This window comes from Mycteria americana, chromosome 3, assembly GCF_035582795.1.
Source record: "Mycteria americana isolate JAX WOST 10 ecotype Jacksonville Zoo and Gardens chromosome 3, USCA_MyAme_1.0, whole genome shotgun sequence".
In the NCBI taxonomy this organism is placed as follows: domain Eukaryota; kingdom Metazoa; phylum Chordata; class Aves; order Ciconiiformes; family Ciconiidae; genus Mycteria; species Mycteria americana.
The window spans coordinates 36,039,178-36,058,624 of NC_134367.1; the positions used below are offsets into that span (position 1 = coordinate 36,039,178).

Below are 19,447 nucleotides of genomic sequence, written 5' to 3' on the forward strand. Positions count from 1 at the left end.
AGCATAAATATTTTCATACAGGTAAGCATGTGGCAACATAGACACATTCCACAAAGATACTTACAGATGATCCAGTCAAACCCCTTTCACCTCTGGGACCTTTAGCGCCTGGGCCACCCTAAAATGAATATTTGGAAATAAAATGTATTTCATACAGGGAAAACAAGGGTACATCATACTGATAAGCGCTATGAATCCTCTTTATGAAACTCCTTTGTGAAAGCCCAAAGTTTTGAAGTGTATAGATCACATTGCTAAAAAGAGTACTATAATAAAAGATGCATCAGAAACTCAGGTAAACCACATCAGCTTCAGCCTATGAAAAATTATTGTAATTTTTGTCTCTGCCAATATAAACTTCTTTGATTTACATTCATCAAAATCTCTGGATAACTCTCTAGTAGACTGCCAGACAACTTAACTGGGCTTCAGATTCCTCATGCAGCATTTTTGAGAGCTTCAAAGTAGAAGGACTACTGGGCTGAGTATAACTCCCTTATATTCAAAGCAATTGGTAGGAGCATATCCATTCCATAGATTACTATCTCTCCACATAAAAAAAGAGAGTAACTAATTTATTTCCCCGATAGAGTAAAGAATCCTTCCTTGGGTGAAATCCTGACTCTGTATTTAGGAAAAATATTTGCACGGTCCATTAAAAATATCTTGTACATGAAGTACAAGACTGCTGAGATTGGGCCAGATTCTTTCAACCTATCAAACAATGAGGAGCTATTCACAGTGAGCACATTGGAAATATGGGAAAAGGATTATTATATAAACAAGTAGAGGTGGTAGGAGCTGCCCAACTGTGTTTTAAACTAAGATGAAAGGGGAACAGATTACCATGATGTTATGGACGTGTTGATAGAAACTCTCTCTCTGACTGACCTTTGTTTCACAAAACCACAGATCAATACAAAACTACTTCCATAAATTTAAAAATCAGAAAATCTGTCTATTGCAAATAGTTTCTTACAGCTGGTCCAGGGGGTCCTGGAGGTCCCACGCTGTCTTGAGTACAGGTACAAGCATTTGGAAGAGCTGGGCATTTTGCTTCATCTCTCTGAAAATTCAATCACAACTATTACTGTCCTTTTAAAGAAAAGTACTTGGTGGCAGTATACTTTTCTACAACAATAACAGCAAGACTCTCTATTATCCTGTTTTCAAGTACAAGTGAAACTTACAGCTAAACAGTGGTTTCCAAATGTTTCTACAGGACCTTTCATATTTTGAGCAAATTTTCTCTGTGAGCTATACAAGACACTAACAACAGAGGCACAGGCAAAATCAAATTCATATGTAATTTCTGTTGTTCTAATGTTTATATCTATTAGACAATCAGCTTGCACTAACAAAGAATAAAATAGTTTTTGAATGCCAATCTAAGAATAGATTAAATAAAAAAATAATATAGCTCTTCTATTTGTAATACCTAGGATCTTAAATATCACTGAAATACAAAATATAACTGACATTTTTTCCACCTTTCCTAAGGGATTCAATTCTAGCACATTACAGTCTTTCCCCTTCAGACACAAAACTTTGAAATGCAGTGTTGTTCACTGGCTGCTCTGACAACTGTGATTTAGTGTTGCCAGTACAAGGTATAATACCAGGCTAATATTGATATTGTTAAATTTGCTATTAATAACAATTTTCTGAATAGCTTCTGGTTCATTTATACTTACCATAGAAGGAAGATCACAGCATCTGTCTCTGCTAGTCCAAACGGGACTGCATACAATGTCAAAATTCTGGATTTCTAACTGTAAAAGACAGGAGGACTCTTGAAAAATACTAGAGATGTTATTTACGAAATCTAGTGGCATTATCATTAAAAATGACTCTCAAACAATTTCTTTCTAATGTAGTTAACATCATTCAGACTTTCACTTCTTTTTTTGACACTGACAGAAAAATGATTTTAAAATAATAAAAAATTTAAAACCGAGCCTACGTAAGGCTACAAGAATTCAGGCACTGATGCTTACCCTTGTTCTGGGGCAAAATAAAGTGACTTAAGAAATATTTTGTGATACTTAATTAATAATACCGATGAACTTCTACATTGGCTGAGTGCCTGTGCACTTCAACATGAAATCTGGCTGAAAAACTTTTGGACCAGCTCTAAGGACTGCAGTCCTTGGATCATATATTAATTCAGATTCATGTATGGACCTTTCCACTGACATTAGTGGGGAAAAGTTCTGCAGAAAAGCTGAAGTGGGGACCTTAGGTAGACTGTACGGTAAGAGCAGTTTCCTCTCTTTTTTTCACCCCAAGAGCTATGATCCTGTAGTTTGATACGTACAACCAAAAATTTGGTGGTAAGCACCAAGAACTTTCTTCAGGTGTTAGGGTTTGCACATATGGGTCAGATTGCAGACCTAAATCTTCTAATATGAAACCCAGGTAATAGCATTGATTACACATTAAGTATAGTTAATCTATCAAGATAATTGGTGTGCCCTTCATAGTAGCAGCCACTTTTTCATTATAGCCAGTGGGCATTACTCTGATCACCCAGTACAAGACAGACCATAGGACTTGCCAGAATTAAAACCTGTTCGTTAGAGTATGTCTTTTAGAAAAACAAAACAATCTTCATTTAAAGATTCCCAATGATAGAGAATCCACAGTAAATGATTCCAATGACTAACTGCTCTCCCTATTAAAAGAAAAACATTGCTGTTCTTGTTTGAATTTACCTCACTGCAACTTTCAGCTATTAGATTTTTGTTCTCGCAATTCTGCTAGAATGAGAAGCTATCAGGACCAAACTTCTCAGTTAAGTATATTGGGTCTTGCAGTACAGACACTTCAAAGCTTAGTGTGCAATAGTGGTTTCTTAGCAATCATTAATCTCTATGTTCCTCAGAAAATTTCAAAGGCTTGCATTAATGAATGGATTAATGTTTATTGCTTACTGTTGCTGATCTCCGGTCGCCTTTCAGAAGTTTCCCAAGAATTTCATAGCCATCAGTTGTGATGTTCCCAGCCTCCTTAATTGGTTTTTCCAGTATTTCACTGCAGTCAATGTAAATCTTAACATTTGATGAAGTTACAACAATATGGACCTGAAAAAAAGTTTAATGTAATATTTAGAAAAGGCACATAGGCATATTTACTTTAATACTTTAACAGTATTTCACTGTTTAGGTAATACTGTTTTAAATTTTCTTCCTAGTAATCCTGCTTTACTTTCAACTGGTGGAAAAATTCAAACTCAAGGAAAGTCTATGACTTTAGTAACCTCTTTAAAATGTGTTGAAGGTGAATAAGATGAATACACAAGCAAGCTAAGAAGTACTATTTAATATAATAGTTGTACTACAGTGATCTATTTTAAAAAGCTTGCCTGAAAATTGCTTTAAGATGGCTTAAAAGTAAAAAATAAAAAGAATTTTTGAGAGGAAGTGAATATAAGCTCTTCTTGTCCTCTTCTGATGGCTGGGACCACACAACAGGTTTAGGAGTCTGTGACTGCCCCACTGGATAATAGAGTCTGTCTGTAGTTCAGGGAGTAGATTGTTTCAGATCCAAAGATCCAGGGTTCAGTTTCCATAGATGACTCAACCAGAGGCATTAGTTGCATTAAGATACAGGAAGTGAGCAGAGAAGCGTGCCCAGAAAAAGACAAAATAATGGAAGATGCAAGAGAGAAATTTCCATGAGAGAAATTTGGCTACAAAAATATATGCCAAAATAAGGGGAAACAGGGAAGAGGAAGAGATTAATTACTGCAAATAAGGGAAACTTAGGAGAGAGAAAAGAATGACTGTAACAAAGGGAGAGTAAGTTTACCAGGAGAAGAGAATGAAGGGTTTGGGGAAAACACTGTAAACCTTAAACAGAAGAACAAACAAAACTTAAGCAAAGGGTACGATTCCAAAAATTTATAGTACATATGGTGAATGTTCTACAGTGAATTTCCTACATATCTATGAAATCAGAAGACATTCAGGAGCCTCCAAGAAAGAAACAAGGGTCTGACATTTTAATAAATCTAATATACACTTGACGGAAGAACATCTTAAGGCAACAGAAAGGTGTCAGTGGCTTTATATACCTTACATACTGCATATATTTTATATACAACATTATAACATCTATGTAATTGTTAAAATATCAACACAGTAAGACCAGCAGTAAAGAATCCTTGAAGTATGTATTTATATTGTAAAGCTTTTGTTATCACAGTACATAACCGTTCAGAAACATACTGTTATTTGATGACTGCTTAAAAAAAATGGCATAAAATTGAAACAGAGATTCCCTTAAATATCCTGAGTCAACAAGTGCCTGAACAATCTCCTGAGAATTTGTTCTTTTTTTCCATATTAAATATTTTCCCATGTGGAGTTGTCTACAAGGCATCAGCATAGCTTATCTAAAACTCTTTAAACATTACGTGCTTATGCTTTATGTAATTGGAATTAAGACTTTTGAAACTGCCCTCATTTTTTGTCATCTGAAATTCAGTTGGCATCACAGTTTAATTCCCAGTGCAGGGTATACAAGTGGTTTTTCAATGAACATTCCCAACATTGTTCATTGACCAAATAAAAACATATTGGAAAGATAGCTGAGTGTCTCCAAAGTATATTCTGGTATTACATACCAGACTTTCCACAAAATAAAATAAGCACCATGCCAAAACTTTAAATTCATTATCATTTATACATCACATACCCAGTCATTTGATTATATGACTAAATTTTACAGGTTAACTAATGCATCAAACAGTTTAAACTCATCACAGATGTAATTTACTAATTCTGAAAGGTACCTAATGTGCAAGTCCTTCTACCGGAATGTTAAGCATTTGTCACAAATTAAATAAAGCAAATGACACCTGCATAGCAAATGCATATTACTGCATTTTCATTTGCACACAAAACTTGGGAGAGGTGAATCTACATCAGAATGCTGAACGGGACCATCAATTTGAAAATGTTCAAACAGCAATGACTTCTGAGCATCATCTATCTATCTAAAGAAGAAGTGACCCTAGCAGTCAAAAATAAGCAGGGCTCCCACAAGTCATTGACTCCGCTCACTGCTGATCTAATGCCAGCTCTGAATTCCAGCCTGAATCTCATGGACCAAGCATAAATCTAATAAAAGTATGCATCTAGTGTTTACAGTACATAAAACATCTCTGTATTCAATCCTGTTGCATTTTGTTTTCAACAAAATTTTTGTTTTCAACAAAATGTTAATAAAACATTCTCTTCAATTTCTAACACATCAACATAAAGCATCACTTCTGACCATTTCCAGTGCCAGAAGGCACTGAGGTTTTAAGAAAGAAAACATACTTTAATCTTTCCCTCTGGACCCCCTCTAAGATAAAGTTGTATGGTGTTCTGATCTACTGCTAAATGAACCACATCAATAAGCTAAGCAAACTATTATCCCATATGTACATCAGCAGAAAGACATATACTCATTATCAAATTTCCTGTGGCTAACTACTGCAAAACTGCAATCTAAAAGGAAGTCTAGCATGGTAAGAATAAGAAAGTAGAAGTCATCCATCTCTCTAGAACATTCAATGACTGTCTCAGGCAGTCAGGATTTTTCCTATGGGACTTGCCAGATTCAACAGCTTTCACCACAGCTACGCTACGCAAAGTGTTCGAGTATGCCAAAGTAAATGTCCCTGCCCAGTTAGGTGTAGTTAACTGTGCTTCCCTGAATGAGCCAGTAAGTCATCGAATGAAAACCACAAAAATGTTTGATATTTTGGAAAACATCTTCTTGCATTCTAAAGATTTGTCATTTCTTTGAAACTGGATGGTAGGAGAAATTGCAAAATTACCTCCTGAAATATGTTAATCTTACTTTCCTTCCTTCATTCATCCAGCTGAAACTACTGCTATCCTTTATTAGGAGCTAATCAACATAGGTGATACATAAGGCTTTCCCAGCACATGAGCATCCCATGATGCTATCATTAATCTGACTCATACAGCAATCTCAGTAATCATCCTGGAGAGAATCCAGAGGAATCAGCTCAGTTACATGGTGAAAAATCCCAAATACAGCTCTTTAAATCAAGGCTACTCCAGTTACTTTAAACACTATCAAAATCTGAACTTTTGATTCCTTTCTGGGAAAAAAAGAAGGGGAATGACACACTGCACTAAATAACTGATACATTTTTGCTTAAGAAATAGTCTCATAAGCAAGAATTCATAGTTCCAGACTTATAAGGTAATTTGCAAATGGCTGTTACTCCTGTACATCGTTTGGCATCTTAGGATTGGTTTCTGTTCATACGTGTGAGTGTATTTAACTATTAAAATAATACAAAATTCTGGATTTTTATTTTCCCTGTAATTGTTTTTCACCAGCAAGTGTAACAAACAGTTATTCATAACTGCTAGTATTGCTGGGGTTGCAGGTTGTTCCCCATTTGCTCTGATAAATGAGCAGAGCTTCACTGTAAGTGCTGTCAGATAATTCTGCTCAGCTCTATTATGTTTAGAGGAACTACAAGGAAAAATATTACTCTGAATGTCAATGAAATTAGCAGCAGACACTGAAAACAGACTGCTGGCAGTACAGCATGAAGAGAGCTTCACACCACTGACCTGAAGAAGGGAAGTCTCAACTCTGACCCTGACATCTAAAATGAGGCATGCTACATGCTGTTCTGTGTCTTAACAGTACTTCTCGGTGATAATATGACTCAACTTTTACACCAAAACAATATCTATTCTAGCCTTTACTGACAGTTTTTCTCACTCCAGTAGATTAATACATTTCCTTAAAATTCAGTTGTCCTACTAAGCTATCAAAAGAAAGGCAGGCAAAAAGCCAAATGCCAAGGACAAAATAGAGGCTGCCTAATGCAGATGTGATCCAAGCTTACTCATAAGTATCAGTTACAAAGTCAATGACATAAACATTTCTTCATATATGCAAAAATAATTAGCCATTAAATAAATTATAAAAGAATAATTGGATATAACATAGAAGCAGTTTGGGAAATTATCCTCTGTCAAATTCTGAGGCAACCAATAGCTTTTATAGTACTGTGTAATTTTCATAGTCATCCATGTTTTAAATAGATGAAGTCACAAAACATTATAATGCTGGCACCAGCTATCTTTCCCTGCTTTCAGCCTAGCAGAACTAGGTTGGCAATGTGGCCTCCAGTATCGGCAAGTTGCCAGAGGCAACCTCTTTATCAGTATCCTCAGAGGAATGCTAGTAGTGACTAGTCATGCAGGAGAGCGTATCATAAAGAAAACAAATGTTATACTCCAGCCATATTTAGCCATCAGAAGAAATCTAAACTAAACAGAAGGGAGACAAATGAAAACATGAGAATGTGCATTTCAGCTGACCAAAAATGTTGCAATTGCAACTCACATTCTTGCCCTAAACATCTATACTTTACACAGCAAGAAAACATTTTTTAAATTGTGTTTTAGATATATAAGTAGCCTGAGTCAAAATCTTCCTGATGATTAGAGGTAAGGAAGCCCGGCAGGATCAATTTTGCATAATTTGGTGCACAACATTAGAAAAGCAAGCACAAAACTATCACAGTTGAAGGCAGATGCAGTAACATGTAAGGATTTCACTAGCCATTTTGACAATTCAAAAAAAGTGAGTTTCATTCTAAATTGCAGATAGATTATATGATCTTTTATGGGCTCTCTCTCATTATTGTTACATCCTCAGTTAACGTTACTTTGGAATATTTTAGGCCCAGGGAATTTAAGCCAAAGATATACCAATACACATTCATACATACAAAATATACACATATACATGTATTACATTTCTTAAACATATGATTCTTATTCAATATGCTATTAACCTTCCAAAACTGGTTCCCTGCCTTTATCTATAAGTCAATAGCTACTTACTTTCCATGGCTATATCCTCCCCTTCTCTGAATGATTTCAAATCATTACAGTCCCCCCCCGCAATCTTTTCTCTCCACAACTTCCTTTCCTTTTTTTCCCAGTTTATCTTTTATTCTTCCCCTTTCATGTGCCAGGAATCAGGCTATGATGTCTTGTTCAGATATATCCCTCCACTTCCACAATCTTGACAAATTCTTGACAAATCTCTTACATTGGTTCAAAGATGAGCTATAACTTCAGAGATCTTGTTTTACATGATCTGTAAGTCCCTATGTCAACTTACAGTACTATACAAAGACCAGATATAACTGACAGTGACTTCTGCTTGCTTGTCGTTTGTTTCAAAGAACAGCACTTCAGAAAGCAACATTCATAATTTCAATCCTTTACCTTATGGAAGCTTCCATAAAAGATTTTCTTTACTTCGTCACTATCAAAAGTTACAGTTTGAACCTCTCCCCTTGTATCCTTGTTAAAGAATGACAGCACTTTGCTGGCAGCTGCAATAAATGAAAATAATACATTTCATTTCATATGTACTACTGAAACCACCATCCTAAGATACACTTACAGATAAAATGTAGTATACCACTCAATTGGGTAAACACATTACAGATGGTCTTACTGACCCATAAGTACACAGATGTATTTTCCTTTCATTTTAGAAGTAATACCAAAGTTGAAACATAGCTTAGTTGAACTATTCTTAGTTGAAAAAAATAATTGATGTACAAAGTAAAAAAAATCTTAAAACTAAAAATGTATAATCCATTTACAATGTAGGAATGCTTTGAGTTTGGAAATATTTGGGAAGAATGCATGCAAAGTAATGTAACATCTAAATTCTCTATGCAATAAGCATAATCATCCTTACGATCAAGCACAACTCCAACTTGTGGTTTGTAATCTCTGTCTGTAATCTGCCAAATTGCAAAAGGCTCATTGGGGGATTCGGGCAGAAGACGGAATAACAGAATGATAGTGTACGCCTGTGGCAATCCCTCTGGATGAATCTCCCTGTTAAGACAATATGAAGATATTTTTTCACATGGAAACACATGAGGAAAATAAGATCTTCGTAATTTTCTTTTTTCCAAAGAGGAGACATGAGAGTAACAGGGAAACCACAGTGTTTAATGGAACTGAGTGTTTTAACTGCTCTCTCAAATAGAAAAGAACTTTGTGATAAAAAACACTATGTGATTTGTTAAGATGAACTCACAGCCTGTCTTCAACTGGTCCAGGCACCATGGTTAGGGAGGAAGCCAGAATATGACCAAGAACTCTTGGACATGTATTCTTGTAGCAAGATTCTGTAAAAACTACATGTATTTTAAATTCCTTGATGATAAGTACAGACAAAAAGAACTGCACCTTTATTCTTTTTTCATCTGCCCCATTTTAGACGGGCAACAGAAAACAGCACTTAATTATTGCTGCCCTTCAGGCAGAGATACAATGAAAGAGATATTTAATGTATTCTGTGCCATTGGTGATGTATTTGGGCTCCACCTCATTCATCAGTGGCTGAGGTTTAGGTTTGTGATGTTCAGACTGTTACACATTAAAAAAGCAGAAAGCCAAAAGTAAATAAAATCATGCATTAAATGGCCTCCAGCATTTTCTGGAGGGGAAGGGAGGGAATGCAGGAAGGGAACTGTAAGAAAGGAGGTAGCTTCTGTTTCTCCTTAACCATTATAATGGAACTGAGAAGGGGATTTGACCTCATGAACATAAACACAGAAACCTTAAAATGAAGAGAAGAGCTGCTCTGTATTTTAGGCAAAGCTTATGTACCCATACAATTATGGACACTCTGCAATAACAGCCATATCACTAAGTCAACAACACCACACAGCACAGTGCAAGAATGAAAATATTAAAGTAGATATAGCAGCACTATTTATAACTCGGATACCAAGTTATCTCAGATATGGAAACAACCATCCCACCAGGACCAGGATACTTTTATTGCTTTGCTGACTCAGTCTAAAGTGAGTCTTATTTTCTGGCTTCTCATGAAAAATAAGTGCCCAGAATACTCTGGCAAGTCTACTCCACCTCTTACAGCAGACAACAGACTATGTATCACAACATTCTAAAAAAAATGAAATAAATAGGAATTCTGTCTTTTTATCGTCTTTTTATCATCTTATCCTGCTAAATGCAAGGTTTATCTTAATGTAAGAGAGTTGCAAAACTGGGATTATCTGTACTTCCCTAGATCGTAAAAATCCAGGCTGTCAGAGGCCTATTACCCCCATAGCTATAATGGCACATCAATGAACTCAAAAAGTCCTCAAGTCCTCCACTTTTAAAGTTGTGAACTGAAAAGGCTGGCAAAAAGAAATTATTTCTTCATAAACCTCAGCTCCTGTGCCTGTGATCTGATCTTTACCCAATCTGGCAGGATTGCAGAAGATTTCAAAGGCTTGTATGAAAAGAAGATTAAATTTCCTTAAATTTAATAGGAATAATGGGCTATTTTAGGCATCTCCTCTGACTCAGAATTACTCTTTTGAAACTTACTTAAATAGATGGGAGAGAAACAAATGTAAAAAGAAAAAGAGAGAGGTACTGTTCTCATCTTAGTAAAACTAACTGCTAAGTCTTTTTCTTTTTTTTTTTTTTTGGTGAAAAAATGTTGGAAAGAATGACCATATATTACCCCCCCATAACCAAGCTCTGAGACCACAGGCCCTTGAAAACTCCACGCCATTTGCCAAATACAGCAACTCAAGTAGAGGAGAAACTACCCTAAGTCAATGGCGTCAATGTGCTGCCTACTGCAGTATGAATGACACCCCTGCAAAAAGTGGTGCTTATCCCTCCATATTGAAGCCTTTTCCCTCTGGCAACGTGGAGCTCGTTGTACTAAGGAGGCTGATGTTCAACTGCCTAAGGACAAACCGGGGATTATATGCAGCTCGAATGGTTAAGAAGCATAATCTCAAAAAAAGAACAATAAGCAACTGGATTAATAGTGAACAGATCACAATGGAAGAAACAGACTAGCATTTAATGAGAACAATGATAGATGTTCTTTGGAGTATATTTCTTGGAGTTCAGTAAAAAGAACATCAAATAAATGCATCTTCCATAAGACACTAATGCTGTCATCTATAAACTCTATTAATCCTTCCTCACCTGCTTGCCCTAAATACGAGTCTTTCAGGTTTACTTACCTTATTGGCTGGCTGACAAAGGCATTTTTGTGGAGTCTATATGCTACATAGCTTGGGAAAGAGCCTGATTCCAGTGATACACCTTGTACAGAAGCAAAATGCTTCTCTGTTAGATTATATGATTCCAGCATCTTGAAACCTTTAAATCCAGAGAGAAAATAAAAAATAAAAACATTGTAGAACTTTAAAAGACAGAAATGAACCTATGCCAAAATATTAGACAATTACTTACCAGGTGAAGTGTATCCCTCCAAGTAAATAAGAGGACAAGCTAAAAGACATGAAAAAACATATAATTCAAAACTATAAAACCTAACAGGATATGAACATGTATGTACTTCAGAAAGTTTTATTACCAAAAAGTCTGTGCTATTATTAATTATCAGCCAATTTTTGTTACATTTGTCATACTGTATTCTGCTCTGTGGTAGATGTACTGTTAAAATTTTTACTTGTTACTTTTAGTAGGATATTTCTACCGTGGTAAATTGTATGGAATAACAAATGAACCCCCCAAATATTTTAAGACTCTAATTCATAAGAAGAAAGGAGCACAATGACAAAGTCTTTCCATGAATATTTAAGGCATGAGTCAGGCTGCATAATAGCTGTCAGATTCACAAGGAAAAACTGCAGATTTATATGGTTCCTCAGGAGCCAGTGGATGAGGCACTTAGGGAGTACGCAGTTGCACATGACAGGCCTGAGAATTTCTCATTTTTGCCATAGAAGGATTTCACTTGAGTAAACATCTGAACTTTATTTAAATAATTTTAAAACGGCATCACACACTATAGCTGAACCTCTTTAGCACCCCTAGACCAGTGGTAAATAAGAGACCTGTTGTGTCCCCCAGTTCACATTAGGCATCATTCTACTTCCTCTTAAAGAGCAGTAGTTCTCACTGGCTGTTACTCTCTTTTTGTTATATCAGTACTTTTGAAATGTGAGACAAGATTACATAAAATGTAATACCATACCTACTTCAGAATTTTAAAAAAGTAACTTTCTCCCTTAAACTATGTCCAGTTATTATGAAACCTAACTTTTATGAACACTTCTTTTGATGTAACTTAAATGGGACGGCAACTGTAGCAGTATATAAGCAAATGTGTTAACTTGGGAAAAGGGAAATGATGTCTTCTACTCACTTGAGGTAGCTGTCTCACACACAAAGGTGACGAGGTTATCTTGAATCTTTTCAAAGGCATCAAAGTCATCAACAATAAATACATGACGCTCACTGGGCTTGCTGGCAATCTTGGCCAGCTCATTGTAATCTACATCAGCCACACCAACCACAAAGACACTGAAGCCTGTAAAAATAATGCTTGTTACTTGAAATGTAATAAACATACGTTACCATTTTTCAGGTCAATATTTCACAAACCATCTCTATCATTTATTTCTCAGGTTGTACCTAGTCTTTTATCTGGCCTTCATTATGAGCATACATTCTGGACGTCCCTTCACCCTATCAAAGCCCAGGAGGGATTAAACTGATTTTTGCATCTTTCTTTCAAAACTTTCTCCTCCTTCCTTCATTGATTTTTGTTGGGCATTATCCAACCTCACACAGCTTTGGCTACATATTCCTTTCACTCTTGCATACAAAATGTACAATCCTTTCAACTGTACAGTATCTTAAATCTATTCTGTTTCCAAAATCTCTGTGCACACTATTAGTTATCCAGTTCTCTATCTGTTGCCATCTCCTGCATTTCATGCTTCTCAGTTTCCCTTTCACTTTCTTAGGGTGTTATTCATCTCATCAATTTTTACTTTCCAAGTTAGCAACAAGTCTAAACTAGTTGTCTAGTCTGCCTCTATAACCAACGGACAGACATGGGCAGATTCAGAATGCAATTCATCTCACCTCCCTAAAACATTAACTTCAAGATAGAAGAAGCTATGGTCTGTAGGTGCCTATCTTGCTCTCTTCACTAGCCATAAAAGGACCCTACATGACAACCTTAGAGTAGACGTTTAGTTGTTAGATGGCTTAAGTCAAATGAGAAGGACCCAGACCTTAGAATTTAATCATATCACTAGGTGTAAAGGCATAATCTCCTTCTTTGTCAGGGTGATTTTCCTCTTCAAATCCTTAAATTAGCATCTCCTTGCCTTCTATGTCAAGTGTTTGTTTCCTGCTATCTTCTAGCCTTTACAGAATTCTGTCTCTGACTCATTTCTTCCTTTTCCTTCTTCCACCTAAGCCTCCATGTGATAATTTGACCTCTCTTTGCCATACCAGAAAACAAGGAAGAAAAAGTCACTGTACAGTTCAGCACTATATAGAAAAAAAATCTCCCACAAAATTTCATTGACAAGAAACTGCACAGACATCAGAAAAGCTGGTTGGAGGCTGAAAGCAGAATTCACATTTATTGCAAATGATAAAGTTATCTTTATTTAAATTTTTAATTTTTCAAAAAGAAATGGGGGGATGATTATTCCTCTGTAGCCAATTCTGGTGAAGCTTTGGCTGAAATACTCTGTCCAGCTTTGACACGACATTTAAGATGCAAAGAATCCAAAGAAGTACAGAGGAGAGCAAAAGTGATAAGAGGTTTGGAAAACATGATCAACAGGAGGTTGAAGGAAATGCGTTTGTTTAGTCTAGAAAACAGAAGACAGAAAGAGGAAATGACAACAGGTTTCAAATATGAAGGCCTGTTACAGTGGACAGTGATCAATTGCTTTCCTGGTTAACTAGGGAAATGAAAAGAAGACAATAGTATCATTAGCCTGAAGAAACACTTAAGTGAAATGTGAGGCAAAGCTTTCCAACTATGAGGGTAGTTAAGCACTGAAGCAGATTATCCAGGGAGACTGTAGAGATTTTTATTAATAGGTTAGCCAAAGATCTTTAGAAACCATCTAAACAGAGCTGATTCCTTCAGACCACAGAGGCAGAGAAGATGATCACTTGCGGTTTACATGCCAGTGATTTCTGTAAGGAAGTACAACATCTCCTTACTCAGGGAACAGGACTCCAGGTGGTTCATGCACTGAAATACAAAACTGCTGAGTGCAGGGACAGGAACAGACTCTTAGACTCACATAAGCCCCATTCAGCAAATCTGAAGAGGAAGTGCAACGCTTCTCAGCTCAAAAGGCAATGAAGGAGTCAGTTCAGACCCAGCTCCAGCAAGAGCAGTTACTTTAACTGGAGATCCATTGGTTTATACTGGATGAAACATAAAGCTCAAAAAGCCAGGTCCATTACATCAAAAGCACTAGAATGGAGTACACTTTACAATGATCCCTGGGGTCCACACAGCAAGGAGAGAAAGAAGTAACCAAAAAGTCACGCCTATGAAATTATATACATGAGGAATTACTTGAAAGTCTTGGGAAGCCACATCCTTCCCTAGAGAGAAGGCTAGAGAAAGAAAAAGGAAGTCTGGCCCAGAGAGTCTAAATTCTTTAAATAGTTTTGAGTTTTTCCCAAACACTCAGAATAAGTTTCTGAGTCCATCAATGAGATGAGTAAAGGATTCCCAGATAATTGAAGCACCACTTATAATTGCATTGCTGAACACATAAGGAATTGAAACAGCTAGGTACTGTGAATCGCTTACCAGAGTGCTGTATGACCGTTGCTGCTTTCCTCACCTCATCCTGAGACCGACCATCTGTGACAACAACAAGTACCTTGGGAACACCTCGCCTCATGCCACTCTCCCAAGTCAAAACCTTTTCTTTGATAAATGTTAGGGCTTTGCCTGTGAAGGGCACAATGAACAAGGAGTCAGCCATATTATCCACAGAAGAAATCCCTTACTTTGAAAGGGCAACAGCCACACAACTAAAACAGAACATAAATACCTAATTCTTCAGCCATGCATATTAGGATAATGAGGCAGTTTCTGAAAACTTTTATCTTAAATTTTATCTTAAAGTAATAACATTATTGCTCAGAATTACCTGTCCTTGTGTTTCCTCCTCTGTACTGAATATTTTGAAGAGCTCCCAGGGCCTGGGCCTTGTCATCAAACGTATTCAGTTTAAATTCAGATTTTGCCTCATCACTGTACTGCACAAATGAAACCTGAAATGGAATATATCACAGTGTTCAGTCTCATACCTCCACGTTCAGACCAACTCTCTCCACTGAAATATGTATTGTGGTATATTATTAAGCATTAAATAATTGAAAAATCTTTTTCATGTATGTATGATTATGCACATACATACATATTTACAAACACAGATATCATCACAGCAATGTACACACAACACTTTTTCTTTCTTTCTCTTTCATGTATGAAATGTGATGTGATCTTAAATACATATGATTAAATTATTGCTATTACTATGATGCAGTATACATAGTACCTATTCTCTTCTGAGCTGATGTACAGTATCTAAAAACCCTCTTCCAGGTTTTTTAGGAAATACAAAAAGAGCTTGGCAATAGAATGTCAATAAAGTTGGATATATACAAAATTGTGTACTCTTTTGCTTTAAATACTGGAATACAATCACTGAATGTTTATTCAGAAATCATCTTTAAATTTAAATATTGTATATGTATATATTTAATTATGCTCCCTTTACATACTCTGTAAAATTGCAATATTATATACTAATTTGATATACTAATTTGATGCTGAATAGACATCTCTCTCTATGTACATATTCACATTTCTTGAAGTAAATTCCCCTTTTTAAATTATTAATATCCAATTCAAAACCTGAGATTGTTGCAACTATCTCAACAGGTATGTGGCTTAAATATTTTATTAAACGTTAGCAGTTATATGTCTCTGTCACGTATATCAGGCCTTCTCTGTCTCTAGACCAGGGACTCATAGTAATTCACAGGAAAAAAATATTAACAAACAAGCAAACAAACAAATGGAAAGGAAAACTACCCAGTATAGATTAGAGCTAGGAAAGATAAAGAATGTCTGAGACAAAGCAAAGTATGAGGGGTACCTTTTCCTTAAAAATATGTCTAAAGAGTTAAAGGTAGGGAATCAAAGACCTAAAAATATGCCTAGAAGATGAAAGGCAGTTCATGAGCAATGTAAGTAGTTTTTATAGTTACTGGGGAAAATTACTCTTCCACAAAAAAACCACCTTCAGCTTTCTAACCAAGGAAGATGCATTGCACCTGCAGGTCATTGAAATGCTCCAGAAATAGCTTGTTTGAAACTCTCTCATGTATCATGTTATTCACTTCATCTAGTGAAAGAGAAATGGTTATGGGAACCTAGGCAGTGATCTCATCCAGCTTCCCATAAGCAGAAGAAAACCAGTAATGGTGCAAGGCTTACAGTAAGCCTAACAGGAAATGTCTCTGACATAACCATGATCAGCCCAGAAATCCTGAAAGTCTATTCCTCATTAGCTATTACTGTTCAGTCCTTAAAGATGCATTAATTCATTAAGAGGACTAGCTTTTTACCTTTTCATTCTTTCACTACGCCCACTGTGGAGTGGACCCATGTTATCTATCTTTAGGATGGGATGAAGAGACCTCCAGAAGTGCCTGTCTTGAAGGGATTCTGCCTACTTGCTTACTGCAGTGGGATTCTAGGCAGCTCAACCAGACAAGGGAAGCCAGCTGGACTCTTTACATGCACAAGACTCCTTTCTTGCACTGAGAAATTAAAACATAACCCTCACTCGACAGTCAGACTGTCCCCAAAACAGGTTTCTGATATGACACAGAAAAAAACTAGTGTGTAACAACTAGGCACTGTGCCAGCTGTTGATGCTCTATACAAAGAAATAAAAATATAAAATTAACCATACATTGACCATACATCACCCCAGCTTCTCTGCCTGGAGGATTCCCACACACTGCAACTTTTGTCTTTCAGAATAGTAACCTCTCAGGATAGACTGGATTCCCTTTGTATTTACAAAATGCCCAATATATTTCATAAATAATTGTTAATGTACACATGTACACTTGCATTGTACAACAATCTAATACAACAAAATGACAGCATTCTGAAAGAAAGGAAAAATCAGATGTAACTTTAGTAATTCAGCTTCATCGTTAGTTTGCCTTCAAAATGTACCCAACGGAAATAACAAACCTACCTGGATTCCAGCAGGATTAATCAAGTCAAAGGCTCCTACTGTATTAAAAACAAATTTCACTACTTTGTTGAAGTTATCGTCACCAATACTCCAGGAAGCATCGGTCAAGAATACTATGTCTGCTTTGGCACCTCTGCATACTGAAAGACCAAGAAAAGGAACAGTTAAAACACATCATTCATATCACTGTTAAATAAAGAGCATTACTTCAAAATTTGAAAATTCAAGAATGACAAATATTCAGCAAACTTCTATTACCACGCAGTCAACCTGGCAGATGGCTTATGCTCAATTCAAAAGCATTTATTAAAAATTTTCAAAGAAAAGTGCAAGAAATTAGGAAGAGTTCAGTAATCAAATGCAAATGTTTTAAATGACATTTCTTTTCTGAACAGCTACCATAAAACATGAGTTGTCTGCTGAGGGCCAAGCTCACAGACTTGCTGCAGAGCTATAGAATATTATTTTTTTTTCCGCAAATGTATGCACCTTGCTGTCCTAAACCAGGAAATTTTGGAGTACAGTAAGGCTCAACAGCAATTGGATGGCATTAGGAAACTGGTCTCAAACTTCATTTCCCTAAAACACCATGGTAGTTTTAAATCTATTTAAACTTATGAAAAATAGAATTAAACCCTGAAGCAGTGCAACGACTATGTAAAAATACTGAATAAATCTACAAATAAACATACCATCCCGAGCTGGAGGAATTGTGGGAGGTGGCGGAGGTGTAGGTGGCGGAGTTGGTGCCTCTGTAGGTTTGAGAACTGAAATAAAATAATATATTTTTTTCTCTATATAAATTATTTCATTCAAGGGAAAACTCTAGGTTATATATTATATACACAGAAAGATTCAAATCTTTTCTCACTAACCTAAACAATGTATAATCGGCAAGGAAAAATTTCTTGTGTTACAAGAGTAATGAGATTATAGCTGCTGTTAAAACAAAGGTACACGCTTTCATTATAACAGGAATGTTTTTACAAAAGTAACACTGCACTCTGATATAGCATCCAAATTTTTCATCCAAGTGCTAGGAAACACTTGGTTTGAAGAAGAGCATATTAATTTTTCTTTTCCTCATAAAATCCAGTTGACATTACACTGAGAGAAAGAGGAAAAAAGATCACTTAAAAGATATATTGAAAGCCATTTAGGAGCAAGACAAATTCTATAGCTGAAACAAGACAAGTCCTATAGCTAAAACTTAAGGTTCACAGTATCTATTACCTACCTGTACGCTCCCTCATAGAGACTGGAGGTCCCTCAAGGTTAGGGGTCTGAACAAAGACAGTAGCATTGTATTCTGTGTCTGGTGAGAGACCAGTAAAACAATGGCTTGTTTCTGATCCACGTACTGTGATTTCCTGTCCTCTGGAACCTGTCAAAACAAAGCCCAATGGAAAGAAAGTTAGAACCCACTATTTCCCTTTTATTATGTTTGCAAATAAGTGTAGAAATTAGAGTCCTCTTGTGAGGAGGTTGGAGTGGATGGGACAGCAGTCTTATTCTTGTCCCATGAAAGCTTTTCTAGACCAAGATTATGTGGTGATTATGCACCCTGGAGCATACTGAAGAGTAACTACATTCCAGTGTCCATGTGAAATCCAGGTAACTAGCAGATTCCCACTAAAGAATGTTAACTTGACAATAAGCAGCACTCCCTCTTTGCAGCTTTTTCACCACTCTAAAAAACCAGGTTATGTTCAGAGCTTTAAAGCTCAACCAGATGCATCATGGCTTCTGGTGGGGAGGCTTGCCACCATCCCAAATAAGTGGTGCTGTCACTGATTAAGACAATTATGTTTCCAGAAAATGCAAAAAATAAAATGCACTTACCATCAGCTGGGTTTAGCTTCAGTCTGTAGGAAGTTGCTGACCGATGAGCTGACCATCGGATACAGAAAGTATCCCAACCCACTTTGTAACTTGTTAGGTCAGTGACATTCAAGTATACTGTGAACAGAGAAAGAGATAAATTGCTCTCTGGAACACAGTATGTAATGGATGTTAAATGAAGCACATCAAAATGAAAATTATATTAGTAGTGCTGGTCCAGAACTTGATTTTTTTTAAATACTCACAGAAGGAAAGAGCAGTTCTAGTCAAATCTTTTCATTTTCTGTTATGCCCTAGAGATCCCAGCCTAGCTATTTACAAAGGCCCAAAGTCTGATACCCTTCCTGTATTGGGTAACAGTCTGTTTTATGAGTTTTCACATGAAGTAAGTTGAGTTCTTTATAAAATAAGAAACTTCCAAAAATCGGAATGTGACTCATATATATGGCAGTATCAAAAGAATGTACT

General features: G+C 36.3%; 1 protein-coding gene across 11 annotated transcripts in view; it reads right to left on the minus strand.

The window, feature by feature from the left end:
• COL12A1 (collagen type XII alpha 1 chain) overlaps positions 1-19,447 on the minus strand; it is a 106,591-nt gene that overhangs the window by 21,837 nt on the left and 65,307 nt on the right. For all 11 annotated transcript variants that reach the window (XM_075498207.1, XM_075498210.1, XM_075498211.1 and 8 more), the window contains 15 exons: positions 18,980-19,096; positions 18,375-18,521; positions 17,830-17,904; positions 17,138-17,277; positions 15,008-15,131; positions 14,662-14,805; positions 12,229-12,393; positions 11,310-11,348; positions 11,078-11,216; positions 8,767-8,909; positions 8,283-8,392; positions 2,934-3,083; positions 1,695-1,772; positions 980-1,066; positions 65-118 (listed from right to left, as the gene is read on the minus strand). In XM_075498207.1, coding sequence (XP_075354322.1) covers positions 65-118; positions 980-1,066; positions 1,695-1,772; positions 2,934-3,083; positions 8,283-8,392; positions 8,767-8,909; positions 11,078-11,216; positions 11,310-11,348; positions 12,229-12,393; positions 14,662-14,805; positions 15,008-15,131; positions 17,138-17,277; positions 17,830-17,904; positions 18,375-18,521; positions 18,980-19,096 — 1,712 coding nt within the window. The remainder of the gene's footprint in view (positions 1-64; positions 119-979; positions 1,067-1,694; positions 1,773-2,933; positions 3,084-8,282; positions 8,393-8,766; positions 8,910-11,077; positions 11,217-11,309; positions 11,349-12,228; positions 12,394-14,661; positions 14,806-15,007; positions 15,132-17,137; positions 17,278-17,829; positions 17,905-18,374; positions 18,522-18,979; positions 19,097-19,447) is intronic.